The 20113-nt window shown below is 53.0% G+C and overlaps 1 protein-coding gene across 7 annotated transcripts in view; it reads left to right on the top strand.

Moving 5' to 3' along the window:
* The window catches only part of TTC7B (tetratricopeptide repeat domain 7B), a 275212-nt gene that overhangs the window by 224874 nt on the left and 30225 nt on the right, over positions 1 to 20113 (top strand). For all 7 annotated transcript variants that reach the window (XM_017961461.3, XM_017961462.3, XM_003902158.3 and 4 more), the window contains one exon: positions 10814 to 11016. In XM_017961461.3, coding sequence (XP_017816950.2) covers positions 10814 to 11016 — 203 coding nt within the window. The remainder of the gene's footprint in view (positions 1 to 10813; positions 11017 to 20113) is intronic.

Below are 20113 nucleotides of genomic sequence, written 5' to 3' on the forward strand. Positions count from 1 at the left end.
TTCTCCCACCCTTGCCAACACAATGAATTCTCAGAATCCTTGATCTTTGCCAATCTGACAAGTAGAAAATGGTATTTCAATTTTCTGTCCATAGCTTTTGACCATTTATCTTCTTAGATACTGAGCTTTTCCTTTTTATTTCTAAGCATTTATTGTGTGTCAAAGAAATCTGCCTTGTCTCTGAAATAGGTGCTGTAAACATCTTCTTCCAAGGGTTGTTTGGGTTTTTTGGTTTTTTTTTTTTTTTTTCAGTTTTTGTCTTTTTTGCCACTTTTTAAAATAAATTTATCAATTTTTTCTTACGGCATCTGTGCCTCCCATGATATTTGGAAAGAAACCTACCCATGTTTATGGTTTCTTCTTCTAAAAGTTCGAGGTATCTTCCAGTGCCATTTGTCTATTTACTATCCTGTAAAGAAGGTCAGAGGAAGGTTATTTTCTCCATTTTTGCAATGTGGGAGCCCAGGCTGGAAAGAAGTGAGCACCTTTGCAGTCTCGCTGTGCAGAAGTCAGGAGAGTCCCACTAGAGCATGGGATGTGGGAGACATGGTTCCTTGGGAGCCATTCCTCATCTTCCTTGAGTGCACACCTTACTGCTGGCATTGGAAATTCGCATGTCCACAGCCCTTCAGCACTGAGCCAGGGTCTTTTCCAAACCAACAACTTCTTGGTGCCCATTTTTCAATTTCCACCTTAGGATGGCAGCTAAAAATGACTTTGCGGTAGGTGGTTAATTTCTGCTTGTTACTTACTAATAATTATAGCTTTCACTTTGGCACCTCTCATGGTTGAAACCAGTGGCTATTCTTAGATGTGCAAGATCAGATTTTCTGATTTCTGCTGGAAATTTAAGGCTGTAATACTCTCACAAATTCCTTGGCCCTGGCCTGGCCTGGCCTGGCCCCTTTGCCCAGACTCCTCCCAGGCACCAGAGGTTGCATCAGCAGGGTCAAGGGGTAATCCCGTAGCCTTGCCCCGTTCGTGACGAGATGAAGACAGCTCCCAGACAGGTGGTGTGTGCAGTCACTGTACAGGGAGAGCCTGTGAGAGGGAACACGACGTCCCTGAGCGTCAAGCCTGTCCTGCTAACGTTTACCACACACTGTGGATGTGTCAGATGCTATTCCAAGGACTTTAATATGTCTTACTTTGTTCAGCCCTCATAATAACCTTATGAGGTATAAATACCCATATTCACCCCATTCCATAGGTGAAGAAACTGAGACACAGCTATCAGGTCACTTGCCTAAGGTTAAATGGCTAATGAGTTAGAAAGCCAGAATCTAAATCCAACCAGTGTGGCCCCAGAACCCCAGCTCCAACCCACAGTAGGCACTCAGTTGTCAACACAGTATCGTCTAGCATCTCCACGTGCCACAGTAGAGCAAGGCACTGGAGTCCTATGGTTATGAAGACAGACACAGCTCCTGGCCTTCATGGCATTTGCAGATGTGAAACAGAACAATGACAGAAGCACTTAACTCCCTGTGCTGAGTGCTGGGGGGAGCACTGTAGGCCCCTGTGACCCCTCATAACACAAGGGCTCCCCGAACCAGGGGAGCCAGAGGGGGCCTGCACACACTTGGGCAGTGACCTCAGGAGTGACTAGCACCAGGTCAGGGACGATGGAGGCATAGAACAGCACATGGGAAGCCCTAGGGGCAGCCTGAGCTCTGAGTGTTAGAGGAATGCTGGTCCCTGGGGCATGAACGCTGAGGAGTAAGCAGTAAAGCAGCCAAGGGGAGCCAGGAGAAGGGCCCAGACTCAGGTCATGCCAGCACCCATGGTAGCCATAGTAAGATCTTTTACTTAATCCTAAAAGCATTGGAAAGCTACAGAAAGACTTGAAGCAGGAGCATGAAAGGACCACTTTCAAAAGATCACTCCAAGCTGGGCACTGCTCAGAAGGCTGAGGTGGGAGGATTGCCTGAGTCCGGCCTGGGCAACATAGCAAGATCCCTCTCCGGAAAAAAACATCACTCCAGCTAAATGTGGAGAATGGGACGGAAGGCAGTCAAAGTGGACGCCGGCAGAGCAGGAAACTGGGAGCATTGGTCCAGGTGGTGGAGGAGAGCAGCTTGGTCTACGTTCTCAATGGAGATGAAGAGAAGGCGACCCTGAGATGCCTTCTGAGGCAGAACTGATGGGACTTGTAGGTTGGATGTTGAGGGGTGGAGGAAAAGGAGGAATACGGAAGGAAACCTGAGTGTGGGGCTTGAGGCTGTGGATGACTGGTGACACCATTTGCTGCAGTGAGGAAGCCTGGGGAAGAACTGATGAGTTGGGGTCAGGGAGGCAGAGACTTCAGAGTCCCACTTGAGCTTGGAAGCATCAGGTGCCTGAGGACAAGGAAGTCAGGATGCCAGGCAGGCGGCCAGATGTTCCAGTCTACATTTCAGATCTGGGCTGGAATCATACCTTTAAGAATTGGGATTTAAAGCCCCCTTTAAAGGCCTAATATAGGTGCTAAGACGGCCTAAGAAGAGAATGTAGATGGAGAAGTGAAAGGGCCAGACTGAGACTGAGCCCCTCCACATTTAAAGGTTGGGGAGCAGCCAGGTGCAGTGGCTCATGCCTGTAATCCCAGCACTTTGGGAGGCTGAGGCAGGTCAATCATCTGAGGTCAGGAGTTCAAGACCAGCTTGGCCAACGTGGTGAAACCCCATCTCTACTAAAAGTACAAAAGTAGCCGGGTGTGGTGACGGGCACCTGTAATCCCAGCTACTTGGGAGGCTGAGGCAGGAGCATCACTTGAACCTGGGAGGTGGAGGCCACAGTGAGCCGAGATCACACCACTGCACTCCAGCCTGGACAACAAGAGTGGAACTGTGTCTCAAAAAAGGATAAAAAGCTTGAGGAGCAGAAGGAGAGCCACAGCAACTGAAGGGGAGTGGTCGGCAAGGCAGGAAGAAAGCAGCGCAGACGGCATCACGGCAGCCAGCGGGGCAGGAAGGAGCCCATGCGGGGAAGGCGAAAACCTGAGCCTGACTCACCAGTTACAACGCTGGCCCTGCCGCACACTAGCTGTGATACCTGGGCAAGCTATTCCCACTCCCGCTGAGCCTCAGTGTCCTCTGTTAAATGAAGAGAGTTAGGACCACCACATAACATAGCAAACACTAGCAACTACTAAAATAACGATTTTTAAGGAGGATGTGACCAGTGGGCAGGCCGCTGAGAGGTTGGGTGTGGTAGAGACAAAAGCATTTGCTGGACCTGATGTATGGGAGTGTTGGTGATGGTGACGAGACGGGATATAGTGGCGTGGTGGAGATGGATGCCATCTGGTGTGGGTTGCAGAGCAAATGGCAAGTGAGGAAGTTGAGGCACAGAAGGTGCACAGTTCTTCCAAGAAGAATCCCTCTGGAGCAGCAATGAGGGATGTGACGGGGAGCCTGCGGCTTGAAGGGGGCGAAGCCCGTTGGAGCACGTTGATTGGGTGTGCGGAGCTCCGTGGGGACTGAAGAGGCCGGAGCCCATTGGAGCACGTTGATTGGGTGTGCGGAGCTGCGTGGGGACTGCAGAGGCGGAAGCCCATTGGAGCACGTTGATTGGGTATGCGAAGCTGCGTGGGGACCGAAGAGGCTGGAGCCCATTGGAGCACGTTGATGTGGAGTGTGAAATGAATGCCTCCAGCAAGAGTGTGGTGGGGTCCAGACCACAGGCAGAGGGGTTGGCTCTCAGCGACAACGGCAGAAGAGACGCAGAGTGGATGGAACAGAGGACACAGAGGAGTTGTTGGTTTGGTGGCCAGAAGAGGCTTGGGGTCCACTTGGCTGGCTTTTGATTTCTCTCTGAATGATTTGTCAAGGCAGCCGAGGGGAAGGGTCAGGAGTCAGAACAGCGGGGCTGAGGCCGGGAAGGGCTAGTGCCTGTCACTGCTGCAGCTTGGGGAGGAGGAGCTCATCCTGCTGTGCCACGGGGCCCCTGAAGAGGGGATCTCTCTCGACAAACTGACATAGCCAGACGCAGACTCAGAAACTAATGGCAGTTGCACAGCCCCATCCTGGCAAAGACATTCGGCTGGGCCCTCAGTGAGGCCGCAGCCTGGGCTCTGCTCAATTTCAGGGTTTCAGGTCCCAGCATGGGGCCTGGCCCAGAGAAGCCCATGGCAGGACGGCACCTGGAGACAAAATCACTTCCTCCTTTCACTCGCTAACCCTCCTCAGACAAAGAAAGAATCAAGGCTAAGTCCAGTGAGAGCTGACAAAGCTGAAGGCCTCTCTAGGCCTTGAGGGCTTGGAAGGGTGACAGGAGACCCATCAGGACACAGGATCCCTTTCCGCTTGGCCCTTGTGCTGATTTTTATGTGAAGAAGGTGGGCTCCAGGAGCACCCTCTGTGCTAGCAGACACCCTGCGATCAGTGGGGACCCCTCTGCCCTCCACAGCATCTCTCTTTAGAGGGGCAGGGTCGGGGTAAAGGACATGGTTTGGAGGGGTCAGGGAGCCTGCTGGCTTGAGCTGCGAGGTTGGGAGGTACCTACTGCCGTGGGTCCTCTCCGTCACATTTCTCTGCCAGGCGCAGGTGAGGTAGAAGATCTCGGGGCATTCTGAGGGCTGCCTCCAGCCTAGACTGCTCCTTTGTGTGCGTTTCCAAAAGATGTCCCTTCTGAGTAGACTAAGCCTCCAGAGGGAGCAGCCTTGGCTAGTGGAGGACGCCTTTGTGAGGAGGAAAGGGCTTCCTTGCATTCCTTGGGGTTGGTGCAGCCCTGTCCAGGCACACACAGCCTGCAGTGGGGCCCAGGCTGGTTGTCAGCCCTCTCAGCCCAGTGTCTGTGCACACCCTGCACAGCCAAGTCCAGGGCAAGCCCCTTGCAGCTGACATGAAGCAGGGGCCTGACAAGCATTTGATGGATGGATGAATGAATGAATGAATGAATGAATGAATGAATGAGGAAACTAGACCTGCGTGAGCTTCTGGGTGCATCTAGCACCAGGTCCCCCAGCCAGGAACAGCACTTCACGCTGAGAAAGAAACCTTCACAGTGTAGCTTAGCCCTTTTCGGATCACATCTCGAGTCTGGTTCAGCAAACCGTTCCAGGAATCCCTCTGTGCGCAAGGCAGAGTTAGGGTGCGAGGAAGGAACAGGCTTGACCCAGCCCTCCAGGAGGGCCGGCACACTTGTGGCTCACTGTGACAGGGCAGATGGGGCTGAGGGTTGTCCCAGAGCACACACAGGGTGGAGGAAGAATGGGAGGGTGAAAAGTGCTTGTCCTGGGTTTCTGGGGGGTCCTGGGCAGAGGGAAGCTGAAAGGCATTTGGGGCAAAAGAGGAGGTTGGAAAGGCGGCAGGGCCCTAATTTTGAATGCCAAGCAAAAGCATTTGGGCTCTGTTCATGCCAAATAAGCTTTGTACACGGTGGGGAGATTTTATCCACAGCATTTTTCATAGTAACCCAATAGCAGGGACCAACCAAGGGGTTCCTAAGAGGACATTCAGAGCTCATGGAGCTCTCAAAATGAGGTAGGAAGTATCCACGCCCCTTTGGTGAGAGGCAGTCAGCCACCAGCAGCCAGGACAGAATGTCTGTCCCTGGAACCTCTTCAGAGAGTGACCTTCCAGACCCTGCCCTGCAGCTGGAGCACTGACCTTGCGCTGAAGAGCATTTTCTTGCTTTCTTGTTGCAGCTGATGGCATTGAATTCTTGTTGGCAGCTGATGGCACTGAGTTCCCAGAGCCTGCTTTGCTGTGCTTCTGTTCCTTTGGTACCAGTTCTTGTATCTCTTAATAAGCTCACAAGGCCCTTTACTTTTTTTAAAACTGAATTTACTCCTTGGTGAAAGGAACAGGGAGATTTCATTTGCTGTTGCTTCCCTGGCCTTCACCTGTCTTCATTGACCTGTGCCACAGAAATGGCTGCCCTGCTCTGACCACACCCAGCATTCATTAATCTGCAGACTTTTCTTAAGCACCTACTAAGTTGTGTTCTAGGGGACCGGCCTCTCGATCCTCTGCTGAGGGATACAGAGATGAGTGTGGCTAGGAGTTGTCTGTAGTTTAGTGAGAAAGCCATACGGTTTCTGTGTGGGGGGCTTTGGGAAAGTATAAATTATATTCTTTTCTTCCTGAGTTCCAAACCAATGAAGAGGAGGGAGGCAGATGGAGATCAGATCCCAAGCTCTGCTACTGGGGAGGCTGGCTGGAAAATGTGGTCCTTGTTTGGGCTGTGGACTCCCAGGAAAGAAGGCTTTTCAAGTAGCGCAGGTTCATAGTCAATATTTGTGGCCTCGTTCTATCCTAGAGGCCCAGCCACATGCCTCGGCAAAGAAGGCTACATCCTGGGGTGATCTCAGGGGTGGTGGGAAACCTTAGTAATCCCTTCCTTTTCCTGTCCAACTCCATCTCAAACTACCTGGTTGGTGTCTGAAACCCCACCACTAAAGCTTCATCCCTGAAGCCTAAGTGTAATTTCCTCTTAGAGAAGGAATGCCTATTGCCCAAAATAGAGCTGTTGCAAGGCTCGAATGAGTCCAGTTATGTCTTTGCACCTCAGCTTGCTCACCCTGCGGTCTCCAAGAGGGCTTAGGCTTGACTAAGAGTTACCCTTACCATTCGTGACTCGCTTTGGGCTCCAGGCTTCCTGGTGAATGGAAGTTGCTGTAGGAAACCCATGGCACTGGTATAAGGCCTGTGCTCCTGACAGAAAATGCTCAACCTAGGGTTGATCTCTTGGCACGGCCTTGTCTTGACCCCTGCCACTCTTGTGTTGTCTGATGCCTGCCACTGCCCTGGGAGAGCTGTGGGCCAGGGGCAGGCCCGCCACCTGACAGGTGGACAGGCCCAGAGAAGGTGACCGACTTGCCCAAGGCCACACAAGGCCCAGGGCCAAGAACCAAGTCCTCCATGTTCTCATGACACTGTGGCTTACAAATTGGAAACCCTAGTGTTCCCAGTGGTGCCTCAGAGGCAGAGACGGGGGCAAACAAGAGGTAGCCACACTGCCCACTCTTAGGAGTCTTTTGTATCCTGGGGTAAGATCTCTTTGGAAGAAACAGCCTCCACTGGCGAAAATGGTTTGAAAATCGCTGCAGGACATTGTGGCTTCAGTCCTTGCTTTTGAGCTGAAAACGGAGGGATTTGGGAGCAACGCTAGGCTGTGCATTTTCCTGCCACATCTGTCAGGGTCACAGGCCTTATCAGAGCCATAGGTTTCCTCCAGCAACTTCCACAGCACTGAAAAGTGCCATGGAGCCTGGATTCTTTCCCTTACTGTCTTGATCCTGACTTGGTTCCGTCTGCGTCTCCCATTTCCCCATCACATCACTGACCTGTCTGCATCAGACCTGAGGCTTATGCAGGCTCAGTGACCAGTGAGATGCTTGGAATCACATTTGGTCTCACGGAGGACCCCTGGAGAGCAGAATGACATGCACACAGTCTTACTGGCATTTACCGCTTTCCCTACGTTGATTCTTGTTCTGGACACATTCATCCCTGCTCTCCCATGTCGGCCTTTGTTCATAATGCTCTAAGTGGGAGAGGCTGGGCGGCCTCACCAGCCCACAGCATCTCCAGGACTGGGATTTTGGAAGTGAACCCACTCCCAGCTTGTCAGCGAGGCAGGAGCCAGGCGTGCAATGAGAGAGATGCTCTGTCCTGCTCCCCCGTGTTGCTGCCACGCTCGAGAACCCAAAACTGCAGTGGGCACATCTTCAAGTCTTTGGTGAGGGCGTCGAGGGAATTGTGTTCCTGAAAGGCATCAGATACCCCGACAGTGTCATTAGGAGGGTGTTTGTCTCCCAGAAGGGAGAGATTTTGCCTGGTCCAAACTAAAGGACAGAGAAATGTCTTCTTTGTCCCTGTAGAGTCCCCTGTGTGTACAGAAGTTCAGGAGGTACCTTCTGAGTTGAGTCTCCTGAGATCGGGAGGCAGGTGTGGCTGGGCGCTCACCTTCAGGGCTCAGTGCCCGAGTTTCTGTGTCTGCAGGAGTCACCCAGTATGCCCCTCCACAAGCCCCTGGGCCCCGTCATCTCTGGTGAGGAGGGACTGGCAGGCGCAAGGACAGACAGAAGGTACTGTGTGCATCTGGGCCAGGCGAGGCCCGCTTTTTCCAGGGCCTTCCCTTGGGGAGAGAAGGCCTGGGGAGTCAGTCATTGGTGCAAATATCATCACCAGGGAAGTGAGGTGTTCGAGGGAGGGACCGGCCAGGCTGATTGAGGTCAAAGGGCAGTGGCGTTGCCACTAACCACAGCCATGAGATATACACCAACCATTTCCCCGCCCCTAGGCCTGAAGCTGGGAGCCGGAAAGGTGGATCTGCCCCAGCGCCTGCCCTGGGAGTGTACTATCCCAGGCATACCCGAGACCTCACAAAAATACTTACAGGGACCCGGCTATCAGGAGCTGCAGAGGCTGGGCTTTCCTTTCAGCTGAGGCGGGTGGTCAGAGAGCTCCCTGGGATGGCGGGATCCATCTGGGCCCTGAAGGAGGCTGGAGTGACGGCTTTACAGGCAAAAGCCACAGAATCGACAGGAGATGGGGACACCCACTGTGTGTGCAGAAGCAGCACTAGCAAGGCCAGAGCCTGGGGGTTTGGGGAGGCGGTAGGAAGCAGATAAGGGCACTGCGCCCGGCTCCCAAGGCCTGCAAAGGAGTCGGATGTCACCCTGGGCCAGAGGAGATGCTGTTCTCTGTGGGGGCTGCAAGCACAGGTTCTCAGCCAGGTGACTGGGGTTCTAATCCCAGCTCTGCCTCCAGTTTGCCCTGAGAACTCGGGCAGGGTATTTACACTTTCTGCACCTCAGTTTCCTCATCTGGACAACGGGGATAGAATAATAGTACCTACTGGATCACCATGCAGATAAAATGAGAACTGAGAAGGCCTCCAGGTACAAAGCACATGTTTAATGAATGTTGGCTACTATTATTGTTAGTTACCTTCATTTACCATTCATCCATTCAGCAATTCAGTGAGCTCTGACTATGTGCCGGGCACTGTTCTAGTCCCTGGGGACACAGCAGTGGGCAGCACAGACACCATCCCTGCCCTCATGTTGCTTATAGCCCACGTTCCAGTGGGTGCACACAGATGGAAAATCAGAGTACAGGGCCTCGGCCTGGCTGCCTAATGGGCAGGGGTAGAAGCCACAAGCCCCAGGGCAGAAGGGCTTTGGAGCAGGTGGCTGCCGCCCCAGAGGTTGGCCTCAGGGTTAACCTGGCAGCAGCTGTGGATGACAGGCTCATGGCCAGGGCAGGAGGCAGGGAGGGGAGTCTCTGCATAATTGAGTCTGTTTCCAAAGTGGGCTCCAGGAGATGATATGGTAAGGTGCACAAAGAAAATAGTAAAACTTTCTTTCTACTTTATTTTGTTGTTGTTGTTTTGTTTTGTTTTTTGAGATGGAGTCTTGCTCTGTCACCCAGGCTGGAGTGCAGTGGTGTGATCTTGGCTCACTGCAACCTCCGCCTCCCAGGTTCAAGTGATTCTCCTGCCTCAGCCTCCCTAGTAGTTGGGATTACAGGTGCGCAACACCACGCCTGGCTAATATTTTGTATTTTTGGTAGAGACGGGGTTTCACCATGTTGGCCAGGCTGGTTTTGAACTCCTGACCTCAAGCTATCTGCCCACCTTGACCTCCCAAAGTGCTAGGATTACAGGCGCGAGCCACCACACCCTGCCTAAACTTTCTTTTTAATTTTTGTTCTTTTAACATTTCTATTTTGTGTGCTGTTGTGGATTATATGACATGTAATATATTAATTCATACAAACATACACATAACTGGGAGATAGGGGTGCAAACCTCTTTTACTTCAGAGTATGCCAGTGGTCAAGGCAAGAGTGCTGAGGAAGGGTCTGGCCTGCAGGTGGGAGAAGGGGTCCGTGAGCAGGTGGCCCCTGCGTGAGGCTCTGGGCTGCAAACTTGACCATGTGGCCCTGCTGGCCCTGGAGAGGGGTGGGGGCGATTCAGATGTCCCTGAAGCCTCCGGCCCAGCTGACTAGAAAGATGGTGGTGCCTCCATTGGCAAGACCTCAGGAGAAGAGGCCCTGGGGCCAGGTGACGCATTCCCCCTGGATATTCAACAGGTGTGCACCTGGGAGGCAGGGAGGCCGCCCTTGGAAACACTCAAAAGGGCTCTTCAGGGAGGCCAGGGCTGCAGAGAGGTTTGGCTCCACGTAGAGGTGAGAGAGTTGAGGCCTGGGGTCAGTGGGAGGGTCATTTTCCTGCTTGCTTTAAAAGCGATAGCTTGGCTTGTCAAAGGGCTTTGTCATTGTGACACAGATAAGAGTTTTACAGGGTGCACCAACTTTCCCTGGTCAGAGATGAGCTCAGGGGCCAGGTCTGGCGGGGCAGCCATCTTGCATCACGCTGTGAACATGATAGCCGCAGCCCACAGCCCCATCATACTTCTTGGCATCAGGAGAGTGGGTCAGAGGGCAGAGCTGTTGCCCTCTGAGGGTCTGTGTGCCTCTGGCCTGCTTGTCCCCATGTGCATTCTGGCCCTTTTTCTATGGGGATCAAAGCCAAGGGTAGGACCAGGCCAGGCTCTGTCCAGACACTGAAGAGCCCCGTGTGGGCCCTGAGGGTGGGTGTCCTCAGAGGTTGGGGCAGGGACCAGGCAGGCCTCACTGCCCCCTGCCTGGTGGTGACCTATGCCTGCCCTGCAAGGCCTGCAACACAAGTGACTCCAGTCCCTGTGTAGGAGTGGGCAGGAGGGGCTGTTGGTGGCAGCCGTTTCCACTCGGAGCAGGGATCCACCGGCTCCGGGCCCCTCCAGACTCCTGTGCGGGAAACATGAACATCAGAGTGGTGGCTGCTCGCAGGGCCTCAGAGGGGCACCAGGAAAGCGTGTGCCGTTGCTCTCTCCTCACAGCTGAAGTCTACATCGGCATCGGGAAGCCTGCAGAAGCCACAGCCTGTACCCAAGAAGCTGCCAACCTCTTCCCAATGTCCCACAACGTCCTCTACATGCGCGGCCAGATTGCCGAGCTCCGCGGCAGCATGGACGAGGCGCGGCGGTGGTATGAAGAGGCCTTAGCCATCAGCCCCACCCACGTGAAGAGCATGCAGCGACTGGTGAGTCCGCGGGCCCGGCTGCGGCCCCCACTCTGGCAGGGGGACGGCCCTTGGAAGCAGCAGGTAGTACATGACCCTCACACCCTCTTCTGCTTCCAAAGGCCCCATGCAGTTAGCTTGCCAGGCTGTCACATGGCCTGAAGCCAGGGAGCACTGTTTCTACCATAGTTTGTGCAAATGGCACCCCCAGAGTTGGCTGTGCATAGCCTCAGCAGCCATATCGGATGTCCTGTTAGGTGCTGTGGTCTCCTGGCCAGCGGTCTAAGCCACCCTGTGGCTCTGGATTTGATAAAGATATTCTTGTGGCCATGGGGCTTTGCGGCTGCTATCTCAGCCTCTGCGCTGCTTGCAGTAGCCACCTTTGGGGATTTCCACATCCCGGGGAGACTTCAGGACAAGGATCAGAACACTTTACAAACTGAGAGGCTCTCTTCCCTTAAGGGAGCCTGAGACTCCAGCATGTCTCTGAGGCCGTTGGCTGGGAGGGAGCATCCTACCAGCGGGAGTGTTTGGCCGTGTTGCCCTGAGAGGTGGGAGGCAGATGAGCCACCCCAGTGTCCACGCTGTGCGGGGGTGTGGCGGCACACCACGAGCACACATCCTTCATCTATAGCCTGGGCCAGAAGCCTGGGGTTGCCCTGCTGCCCCCACCCCTTGCCATGGATCATTCTTGAGAGACCCTGGAGCCAGCCACCTGGCCGTGTCAGTTTCAGTTAGGAGGGGAGACTGCTCGCTCAGGCGGTTCTGTCTGTTATGAATGTATGTTAGTGCAGCTGCCTCACCAGTCCTCTGTCATCTTCCTGCGAGGGTCTGAATTGAAACTCACAAGTTACCAAGGTCTGAGGAGCTTGTGAAAAGCTGTGCCGCGTTCTCTGGGCCTGCATGCTGGGCTTTAGTTCTGAACTGTTGTTTCATTTCTAGCAGTAGACATCGCTGATGTCATGAACTGCAGGAAAGAAGAGCCTTTTATTATAAAGCTCAGGGCCCTTTGTGTCTGTACCCGTGGAGGCTTAGCACCCATAACCAGGTGGTGGTGTGTGATATAGAAGAGTGTGATATGGAAAGAGACAGGGAGTCTGAGGACACAGTTCTGGTCCCGGCAACATCAGCTGCTTGCTCTTTAACCTCAGGAAAGGCCCCTAAGCTCTCAGCACCTCAGTGTCCTTTCTGCAAAATGAAGGCATTTGACTAGACAGGCTGTGTCTGTCCAAGACTAATAGGATGTGGTTTTGTAACTAATAAGTAAAATGTTCCCCAAAGCATCCCAAAGCCTTCATTATCTTGCCGTTTCTCATAGTAATGTTGCAAAATGTAGAAGGGGCTGGGCACTAACTGCTGGTTTCCAGCAGAAGAATGCTGACGCACTGGGAATTAGGCCCCGTGGAAAGAGTGTCTACTTATGAGTTACATGTGCACTCGAACTAAGCCCTGGTCCTGACTCCTGGGGAAGCTCGGACTCGTCATGTAACCTTTAGGCGCCTTGGTGTGTTTCGGTGGATTGGCCGCCTACCCCAGGGGGATGTTGAGAAAGAATGAACTGATTTACATAATAATCCTAGCAGAGTTCCTGGCACCTAGTAGGTGCTCATGAAATAGGAAACTGAAGACAGTCATTTTCAGTTTTAAAAAGAAATCAAACCCTACCATAATTACAGCTACTTAATTTTTTCCTACTTCTCTTTGTGAGTTTTCTGTAGCCCCATACAGATTTATACATAATTTTACATATTATCCAAATGTTAGTCTGTTTGATTAAAAATATTACGTGGCTTTTCATTTCTGTCTCACTATTAGAAGAGGAATTTGTAAAGAGCTTGTCAGGTCTCTGTGCTTTTGCTGAGAGCATCCAGAAGAGGTACAATCCCCGCCACATCCCAGCCTTTTTATTAAAAAGAGGCTACATGTTTCCACCTCAGGGCCTATGAATCATTCAGGAAAGTATTTCTCGTTCATCCCCAAGGGGAACACATGAGACAAAAGATCAAATAGGAAAATCGCACCCGGAGAGTTTTCTGTTTCACCTTTGGAGCTTTTCAAGACACCTGAGATGCCTGACACATGCCAGGCGCTTTCCTTTCTGAAAGGAGCGAGCAGTTGACCTGGCACAAGGGAGCTGGTGAGCGAGACCAGGGCCGTGGTGAGCCCCGCCTGCGGGGTCCATCAGCAATGGCTGCGCCTTACGAGGCTCAGAGACATGAGCTGCTTTGGAGGTCTTGCCAGTAGAGAGGGGTCATCATAATAAACTCTTAAAAGCTCTCTCAGTGGATCCTGAGACAGTGAAAAGCCATCCGGATTGGAGGCAGGTTGAGAAGAGCGGGACTACAGATTTGTCTTGCAGTCAGAAACTTTGCCCAGTGACTGTTCAGTGTGGCTCCTGAAGGTAGTTCGAACACGCCTTCTTGGTGATTTTCTAAATGATGCACCTGGCCTGTGTTCTCCCCAGCCTGCCCCCAAGAGCCCAGCCCACAGCCAGGGGGAGCCCCGTGCAGCCAAGGGCGCGTCCCCCTCCCACTGGTGCTGCAGGACCCTCTCGTGCCTGTGGAGGGGCAGCCCCTGGACCCCACAGGCTCTTCAGCCCTGAGACATCACACTCCGTCTCTGTCCTCTTCCCTACAAGCTGCACAGGAAAGCTGTGTTTCTGTGGCCTTGGATAGAGGAAGGGAGGAAGGGGCCTTGGTGTATACTCTAGAGGCCCAGGAGGAGGCCCCAGAGCCAGGCTGGCCTGGGTTAGAATCACAGCTCTGGCTCTTATTCGCTGTGGGGCCTTGGACAGGTTATTCACCCTCTCGGTGCCTCATTTTCCTCAGCTATATAAATGGGGATAATATTCGCACCAATACATCATAGAGACAGATTAAAACCCAAGAACTGACATCTCTTGCTAAGTCACAAAAGGCTCTGTCTCTGCCCTCACGGAAGGTGGATTGGTTTGCAAGTCCCTGAGTTAAGAGGAAGGTGCCAGCAGGGAGAGGAGAGGCTGTCTTACCAGGTCAAGCCCCAGGGAGGAGGCAGGGCCCCTGACCTGTGTGGCAGAGGGCAGCGGAAACAGAGCTGAGCGTTGACAGTTGCCTGGCACGCAGGGAGAGCGGCAAGGGGGGCGGCCAGGGAGGCCAGGGTCAGAAGGTCAAGACTAGAAGGAGTTTAAAGAACAGAGCCCTAGGGAGCATCAAGGAGCCAAACACGGAGGCTCCAAGGGAAGGACGCAAGCGTGAGGCAGGTCGTGGGTCATGGGAGAGGATGGAAAGTGTGCTTGCAGCAGCCCTGATGCTCAGAGAGGAAGGCAAGGAGCTGGCGGACAAGCAGTCAGTGAGGGCTGTTAAGAAGGAAGCCTCGTCCGTGTCACAGGTGGTGGTCAGGTGGCTGATGTGATGGCAGAGAACAGTTATGCCAGGAGTTGTAAGTGGCAGCAGATGCCAGATCACCAGCTGGCAGGAGGGCTACGGCTTAAGCAGAAATGCAAGCCTGTTAGTATTGTTAAAAAGCAAGAGTGACTTTAGTATTCATGAACGGTAAATCGGAGGACAGACTTGACAAGAGAAATGTAAATTCAACCCCAGAGGAATCGTACGATCTTCTAATAGCTTAGCCTTCATGTATGTGTTTAAATTCATGTGTAGTGAGAAGGGAGCAGAGAAATCATGTGTTTATCAGCAATAATGAGTTAGCAGAAGACAAGGGAGGCAGAGATTGCTGAGGATGGGCAGGTATTAAGGAAGCAGCATGCTAGAGGGATAAGGAGTTACCAAGTAATGTTGTTGACAAGGGGAGGAATTCATAGACTGACCAGACTTTTTCCAGAAAATCTAAAGGCATATTTTTATATTATTTTTGCATAGTGTATAAATTTACATTTATTCGTGTGCTATGTTAAAAAGCCTTTAGCTCCCAGTATGCAAAATGAATTAACGAAACATACAGCAACTTTTTCCAAAGCAGTTATTCCATGTTCTGGGGTGGGGAGAGGAGAGAAGCGTGGCTCATGGTGAACTGAGGAGCAGAGAACCAGCATCCCTGGACAGTCATTCCCAGGCCAAGGACAAAATCACCAGGACAGGGACAGGCTGTGCAAACAGGGACATCTGGTTGCCCTCTGATAATGTCAGCCTAAGCTTTCAAGGGCAAGTGTGAGATTGGAAAGTAAGAAGGGAACAAGGGCTTTCAGGAGAGAGAAGAACATGGAAGGGAGCCAAGGAGGTTGTGTGGAGGGGAGCTGATAAGGCCGGGATGGGAAGTGTTGCTGGGGAACAAATGCGTGCTGGAGAATATTAGCAGGAGGCTCGGGTCCGCCTCCAGTCCCTTTGACAGGTTGAGAAAAGGTGTGAAGCAGAAGCAGATGGCGGGGGTCAGCCAGGGCTTGGTGGAGTGGACAGCAAGTGGAGTGAAGTGGGGTGAGGCAGCTTTGGAGAGGCCTATGAGCCAGAGAGGAACCATGAGCCAGAGAGGGACTGTGAGCCGGAGAGGGACCGTGAGCCAGAGAGAGACCGTGAGCTGGAGAGGGACCGTGAGTCGGAGAGGGAATGTGCACTGAGAACCATGGAAAGGGCATCAGGGGACAGCAGTGAGATGGAGCCCCCACCCCGCAGGGGGAAGGAGGAGAACTGCTGCATCCACCTGCAGACTGAGCGTTCCCCAGGCCTAGGACAGAGGCCATGATATTTCACAGCCGATGCTGAGAAGTGATGAAATCTAGATTAAAAGCAGGAAGGGGCCATCCCCTTAAATGAAGTTTCCAAGACAAGGCTGAGGGCCTGGAAAGGTACAGAAAGCCATCAGCCCTTTGTGAGAAGATAGCAGAGGCGCTGTGTTTCACGCACCCCCCCCCCACCCCCCGCCCCCTCCCCAAGGAAGTAGTGATAAAAGACCGCTGTGAAGCTCACCAAGCACAAGGTGAAAGTGATGGGGAGGAGAGACGGGCGGTGGCTAGGGGCTGGGCCGAGGCAGTTGGCCCAAAGAGTGTGCTGGGGGCCGTGTGCCTCATCTGGAGGGGTCCTAGGGGTGGTGGGTTGGAGTGGAGTGGAACGTGGGAAGCATTTGGCAGGGAGCTTGGATCAGGAGTGCTGCTTGGCGGAAAAACACATTTTTCAGGTTACCATAAGGGGTCAATCTAATAATAGAACAGGCTTTTTGTTCCGGGCATGGTGGGCCCAAAAGTGCTCATTTGTCTTCTGTGGACGGATTGTGAGACAAGAAAACCTCTCAGTTCAATCAAGATGGTTGCGGGCTAAAGGTTTCATACACAGGCTGTCTTTGAGGAGTTCCTCTATGATCTTCTGTTTTCTGAAACATCAGAAATCTGGAATAACATCAAATATAAAAACTTGAGGAGTGGTGCTGCCGTTCTATTTCAAGGGACTACATTAGTAGCAGAAGACTTGCAGAGATTGGCTGAGCTGTTTGAAAACTGCATTTTCTTATGAAATACCCGAAGGCACAGCAGATTGATGGTAGGTTTGGGAGACGGCCCCACGATGTGAGGTGCAGTGGCTATGTCTTATGGATTATGACTACATGTTCAGTTGTTTTAACAGCTCCAAAGGCTGACTAATGGCACTGCTGACTAACGACACCACTCTGAGAAGGCGGCTCTTCTGAAGTTCAAAGAGGGACCTGAAGTGGGAACTTTCTTTAAACTGTCTTCCAGCTTACATGCTTGTTTACGGTGTGAAGACATCTCTTCCATTACGCGTGATGAGCTGGAAGAGATGGCAGAGAGGGAAAGAGGTGAGCTTCGGCTTGCCTGGCACTGCTGAATTCTAAAACACTGGTGTTTTTCTCTCTCTCCCATATTTTAAATTGTCCATCTGTTCATTGAGATTTGGGGAAAATTGCTGTCTCCTATTTTCTTATCTTAGTTAGCACCATGGTTTCCAGTTTGTGCCCCTGCGGGAGGAGAGATGCAGCATGAAGGTGATGAACTTCCCAGGGCTCCTCCGGAGACTGGCGCTCAGTGCCTGTGTGTCTGTGCAGTGTAGCCATCAGCCTAGTGAGGGCCACCCAGGATCCAGACAGGCAGGACAGGCTCACGCGTCGGCACATCTGCAGTTTTCCCTTGGAGAAACGTCTTCAAGAGACATCTTTTGATCCCTTCTGTTCCTCTGGATAAGGCCCAGGCACAATTAAACTGATGAAATAGACTTGAAATACCCTTCCCCTTTCAAATGGCCATCTTTAGAGGTGGATCTCTTTCATCCAAAGTATCAGTTTTCTTTCCATACCTAGAAAGAATCACTGGCAGGAAACAAAACTTCATGAGCCTAGTGAGAAGGCCCTTTCATCTGTTCATTGTATCTTGTCTTCTTTCATAATTAAAAAATGCTTTCCAAATTGAGGAGAATAACTTTTTTTTCCTCTAGAGCAAGGCGTATGAAGTATGTAGTGCCCCGCCTTCCCATGCTTGTTGAGAGGACCTGAAAAGTGCACAGGCCCTCATTTCTCTATTCCCTTTACTCGCTATTACTGCAGTTCCAACTCACAGTGCCGAGGACAAAGTAGTGCCTCCTACTGGATGCCTCCTACTGGACACTTTGTCTTCAATCTTTGCTCTGTCTTCTGTCCAGTGACACATACTTCTTGATAGCTTCTTGAGAGTTTTAGCCTCTTTGGTAGCTGTGTGAAGCTCTTTCAACAATTATTGATACTTGGCATAAGGATAACTTTTCTCTACAAAGAACTTTGAAGCCTCATATGCCGTGTCTGCTGTGTGTGCTCTCCTAGTACACAGTGAGAAGGGACTTTCTTGTTTACTAATGGGGACCCTGCTCTTGGTGACCTGCCCCAGGTCACTTGTAAGTTAGGAGCAGAAGCAGAACAAGAAAGTCGTGAGATCGTATGTTGGTGCGGTCCCTTAGGAGTCCAGAGCTTCGGTGACAGGACAGTGTAAAGATCAGGAGCATGGTGCTGGCGCCAGCTGCCTGGATTCCAGTCCCAGCTGTGTCGCTTACTAACTGCGTACCCTGAGATAAGTCCCTTCATCTCTCTGTGCTTCCATTTTTCTCGACAGTGAAATGGGGGTAATAACAGTGCCCGGTGGTGTTGCCGTGTGGGTTACATGAGTTAGCAGGGTGCCTCGCACTCCGCAAATATCAGCTCTGAGGGTCGCTGTCATTCTCTGTAATCCAGGTCGCGCCTGGGCTGGGAGCTCCTTTGTGTCTGTTTGACAGTGAGTGAGTCATCTCCTGGCCCCGTGGAGCTTCCCTTTCTGCACCAGCGTGACTGACTTTCACTGGTTGAAGGAGCCGAAATGAGAATATATCTCGGCGCGTGGTCGGCCGCGAGCACGATGCTTCACTTTTGAGTGTGACTTGCTACCTGTTTCTCTGGAGCCAGGGCCCGGGTTTTTGAGGTGGGAAAGGGTGGGAGAGTGCACTGGTGGAGGCCCCTGCGGTGATTTGTTCCCAGGCGGAGATAGAAAGCGTTGCTTCTGGTGGGTCTCGGAGGGCCCTGAACTAGGCCTCCCTGTGCAGGAGAGATGGTCCCTTCCCATGGCCGGGGTGAGAGTGGGTCCCCAGCCTGGAGGGCAGCCTGGCTCAAGTGTCTCCTCCTCTGAGAAGCCTTTCTTGACCACCACCACCCCATAGAGGGGTCCTCAGCCCCTGACTTTCCTCTCTTGAAGCCTTGGGTGAACCAACAGGGAAGTCTTTGCTTGCAGATCTGCCTTTGACTGGAAGCTCCTCAAGGGGAGGCCCCATGCCTGAGGCAGCTCAGTGGCCTGCACTGATCAGGTGTGGGGCAGGTGGTGGGCGGCGGGGGGGGGCAGGAGAGAGGAGAGCAACACCTGTAAGCAGACCAGTCAGGTGTCCTGATCCCATCTTCCAGACAAGAGGCCCCCAGAGCCCCAAGTGGTTTCCCTTACATGGATTTTGAGCAGAGGTCATCAGAAGTAGCTGTTTGTCTCCAGCCAGGGCTCCTGCCTTGGTGTAGGGCTTTGAGTGTTTGCTGGCTTGGTCTTGGCACAGCCTTTGCTTACCATGAGTGCGGGAAATGACTTTGAGGCAGGATTGGATAATGCAGCCATGTGATTTGACATGAGACCACGAGGCTTGGTCAGGCTAATTAATGGAACCTTCCAGCACAGCGGGATGTCAGTGTATTACAAGCCGGACCGCATGGAGGCCCAGTTAGGCTGTAAGTGGGGCTGTCACTCAGTGTGCTGGGCCCAGCCAGGTCCCCAGGCTGATCTGCAGTGCTCGCTCCGGGCTGAACATGGGAACAGGCTGAGGGAGAGCCTGTGCTTGAGGGCCCTTGGTGGAGGCAGTCACCACCACCCCCGAGTTCATACACTCAGCCCTGTTGTCCCCAAGCACACTCTTCCTTGTCAGACTCTGTACCGCATTTGGGAGGCATGGGCGTCACTATCCTTTCACAGGGACTGCTGTGGAACAGTGCCCTGCTGGAGCCTGCAGAGTCTCCCCTGGCCACATGTGTGTTCCTGGCTGCTTGCTCTCTGTCCACATGAGCAATGACAGCTGAGAGAGGCTCAGGGAGCAGGCACCTGCCTGAGGGCAGTGATGTCCCTGTGTAGGCATGTCCAGGCGGCTGTCCAGACGCGAGGCGCGGTCCAGAAGCAGGCAATGTCTGGGTGCAGGCGCGGTCCAGGCGCAGGCTGTGCAGGCGAACGGTCCAGGGCGCGAGGCGTCCAGGCGAGAGAGTGTGCAGGTGCAGGCGTGTCCAGGCGCAGGCGTGTCCAGGCGCAGGCGTGTCCAGGCGCAGTAATGTCCGGGCGCAGACGTGTGCAGGTGCAGACGTGTCCAGGCACAGGCGTGTCCAGGCGCAGTGTGCAGGTGCAGGCGTGTCCAGGCGCAGTAATGTCCGGAAGCAGACGGTGCAGGTCTGCACGCGGTCCAGCGCAGACGGTTCCAGGCGCAGTAATGTCCGGTGCAGACGCAGTTCAGGCAAAGAGCGGTCCAGGCGCAGGAGTGTGCAGGTGCAGGCGTGTCCAGGCGCAGGTGTGTCCAGGCTCAGGTGTCTGTTGGCTTCACAGGACTCCAAGGCCTGGCTGTTCTGTTCTCTCAGTTCACTCAGAGAGGATCCCCCTCTGAGAAACAGACTCACACTAATCATGCTCTTGACAGACCGAGTTCCCAACCAGAAACCAAAA

This window comes from Papio anubis, chromosome 7, assembly GCF_008728515.1.
Source record: "Papio anubis isolate 15944 chromosome 7, Panubis1.0, whole genome shotgun sequence".
NCBI classification, from domain to species: Eukaryota; Metazoa; Chordata; class Mammalia; order Primates; family Cercopithecidae; genus Papio; species Papio anubis.